The 2500-nt window shown below is 36.6% G+C and overlaps 1 protein-coding gene across 1 annotated transcript in view; it reads right to left on the bottom strand.

The window, feature by feature from the left end:
- The window catches only part of LOC113807037 (neprilysin-4-like), a gene marked incomplete at its 5' end in the record, with an annotated part of 21555 nt that overhangs the window by 11748 nt on the left and 7307 nt on the right, over positions 1 to 2500 (bottom strand). The window contains 1 exon segment of the mRNA XM_070125520.1: positions 568 to 744. Within this exon segment, the coding sequence (XP_069981621.1) occupies positions 568 to 744 (177 nt within the window).

Here is a 2500-nt window from a genome sequence, read left to right as displayed (position 1 = left end):
TCATTTTTTTCATTATTTATTTATTTATTTACTTATTTTTTATTATTATTTTTCAGCCCAACTTAAATTTAGATGGTGATCCGGGATTAAAAAAAAAAAGGATTGCATCAGTTACCCCCAAGGCAATAGGAGTAAAAGCAATCATTTAGTGACCCCTGTTGCCTTGGCTATAGGAGTCGCTATTATTAGTAGCATTGCGAGATATGGAACACTTTTTGGCGCTATAATTATTGTTATTATCCTATTACCTTGGCGGAGGTATGCGCTCTCTGAATGCTTCTAGTTATCATCACCATTATCATCAACACCACCTTCATTAATATCTTCCTTTCATAAATATTCTCCTCCTCATCATCATCAATCATCATGATCATTATCACCATCCATCATCATTATTATTGTTATCATCATCAGTATTACCATCCCAGTCGTTAGATATCATCGTTAGTAGTCATTCTCATTGTTTTTTTTTATAATTATCATCATCTTCATCCATAATAACTTTTACAATCATCACCCTGATTATCTTCATCATTTATATCATCACACTCATCACCACAACCTCACCTCTGAATAAACTTGATCCATGTACGTGTCGTTCATGAGGTACTCAGGGTAGCCAACGTTCTTGACGATCGTGTCCACTTTTTCCATGGCAACACTGCGCGTGTCCGGATCCATCCACAAGGCTTCCTTTACTGCCGTTTTGAAGGAGAATCGGATGAGCGAAATCATCTCATCCGTCTGCGGGGAAAAGGAGGATGAGTGTTATCTTGTCTGTTATTTTTCACTTTTATTACCATATTTTTCTTTTATTTGTGGTGATAATGAAGGATTTATAGTGAAGGATTTACATTTTGAAGGCTGTTTGTAAGTATGTCTAGGTTAATAGATTCCAAAGATCATGTAAGTTTTATAATAAGTCTAGTGTAAGAGACGTACATAACTACGTATGTATATACTCGTGTTTGCGCGTTAACAAGCCGTCGTTCGGATACTCTAAAACCAACAAAGACCTTTTAACGGTATCGAATTTTGCAATAACTGGATGCCAAATGTGAGAGAGCGGAACAAGTGCCCAATTACCGGCAAACCGTATTGTTGCAGCTTGAAAATGTCAGGATCATAATAACAGAAGACTCGTGAACAGGTTGCATGTTGCCCTCGCTTCTTCCGTTGTTGCAAAGGGTAGCAGCCCGTAAAGCGACACTCAGCAGTCTGGTGATTTTGGTCTTTCATTTTTCGAGAGGGAAACAGGCCATTATAAACTCGGACAAGGGCCATAGATTCAGAGAGGATTCGATCTTCTCTTCTGCCGTGTTTCGAAATCGGATTACAAGCACTTCGGTTTCGAGTCTTCTTTTATAGCGAAGGAGAGGGAAGCCTATGATAATGCAGTGTTCCCATTCTAGCGATTTTCCCGCAAGATCTAGAGTTTTTGAGCTGTAATCTAGCAGGAATTTTAAAAATGCTTACTCTGTTTTGCGATTATTTGTCTTTTTAGCGGGAGAATGGGGAGCTTGTATTCTGTTATGTCTAACGATTTTTTAAGTCTAGTTTAGCAGTTCTGTGGAAATTCCAATGGCAACACTGAGATGATCTAGTAACGAAATTATAAAAGCGAAATACGATAAAATGATCGATCTTGTTATTGACAGCTTATTCCAAGAACGAAGACGTGTCTCGTCGCGCCATCAGGGAAGGGATTTTAATATAGCCTAAGACTCAATATAACAGATAAATTATAAACCATTATTCAAATTGGTGTAAAAAAAAATAACCGACTCTTTACTTTTAACACTGGTGTCTGAATATTGAAAGCGTATGATATAATTTCACAACATAAGATATATAAGTGTCGCGAAGTGTTATCTCTTCAATGTAATTATTGTTTATCTTAAGCTGACGAAAACCTAACATCGAAATTCGTCATGCACTTGCATCATTTTCATTCATACTTTTGTCCCACGTTCGTCACAATGAACTGAAGTGTTAGAGATTCAACTTGGATCGACCTCCACTAAGGGATTTTCTTGAAATCTAATCAAATCCGAAGATTTTGCAATTCATCGCTTATATCATGTTTATTATACCTTTCAGTGAATGTGTGTGTTCGTGTGTGTGTGTGCTTCATTCGGAGAATTAAATGACGGGAGTATCGTATCAGTTTATCCTCATAAACTTATCTCTCCGGGATTTTCTATGCTTCTATGAAATTCATATATCATCACGTACGGAAATATAGATGTGTACGGATACTTTTACAATGAGAAAAGAGGAGAAAAGATAATTTTTGGTCATTTTCTTCACCACGACTTTCAACACTGCTCTCATTTCCTACAACCAACTAGTGAAAATAGAGACATAGAGTTAGAGAGAGATAACATACCTGTGGAATCATATGCACCATTATCCTCATTATCACTACTACCTTCAACATTTATTATTTTAGTCATACATATCGGGTAAAAAAATGTAAACAGACAGACAGAAAGATAAA

This window comes from Penaeus vannamei, chromosome 9, assembly GCF_042767895.1.
Source record: "Penaeus vannamei isolate JL-2024 chromosome 9, ASM4276789v1, whole genome shotgun sequence".
In the NCBI taxonomy this organism is placed as follows: domain Eukaryota; kingdom Metazoa; phylum Arthropoda; class Malacostraca; order Decapoda; family Penaeidae; genus Penaeus; species Penaeus vannamei.
This window is presented reverse-complemented; position numbering and strand designations above follow the sequence as displayed.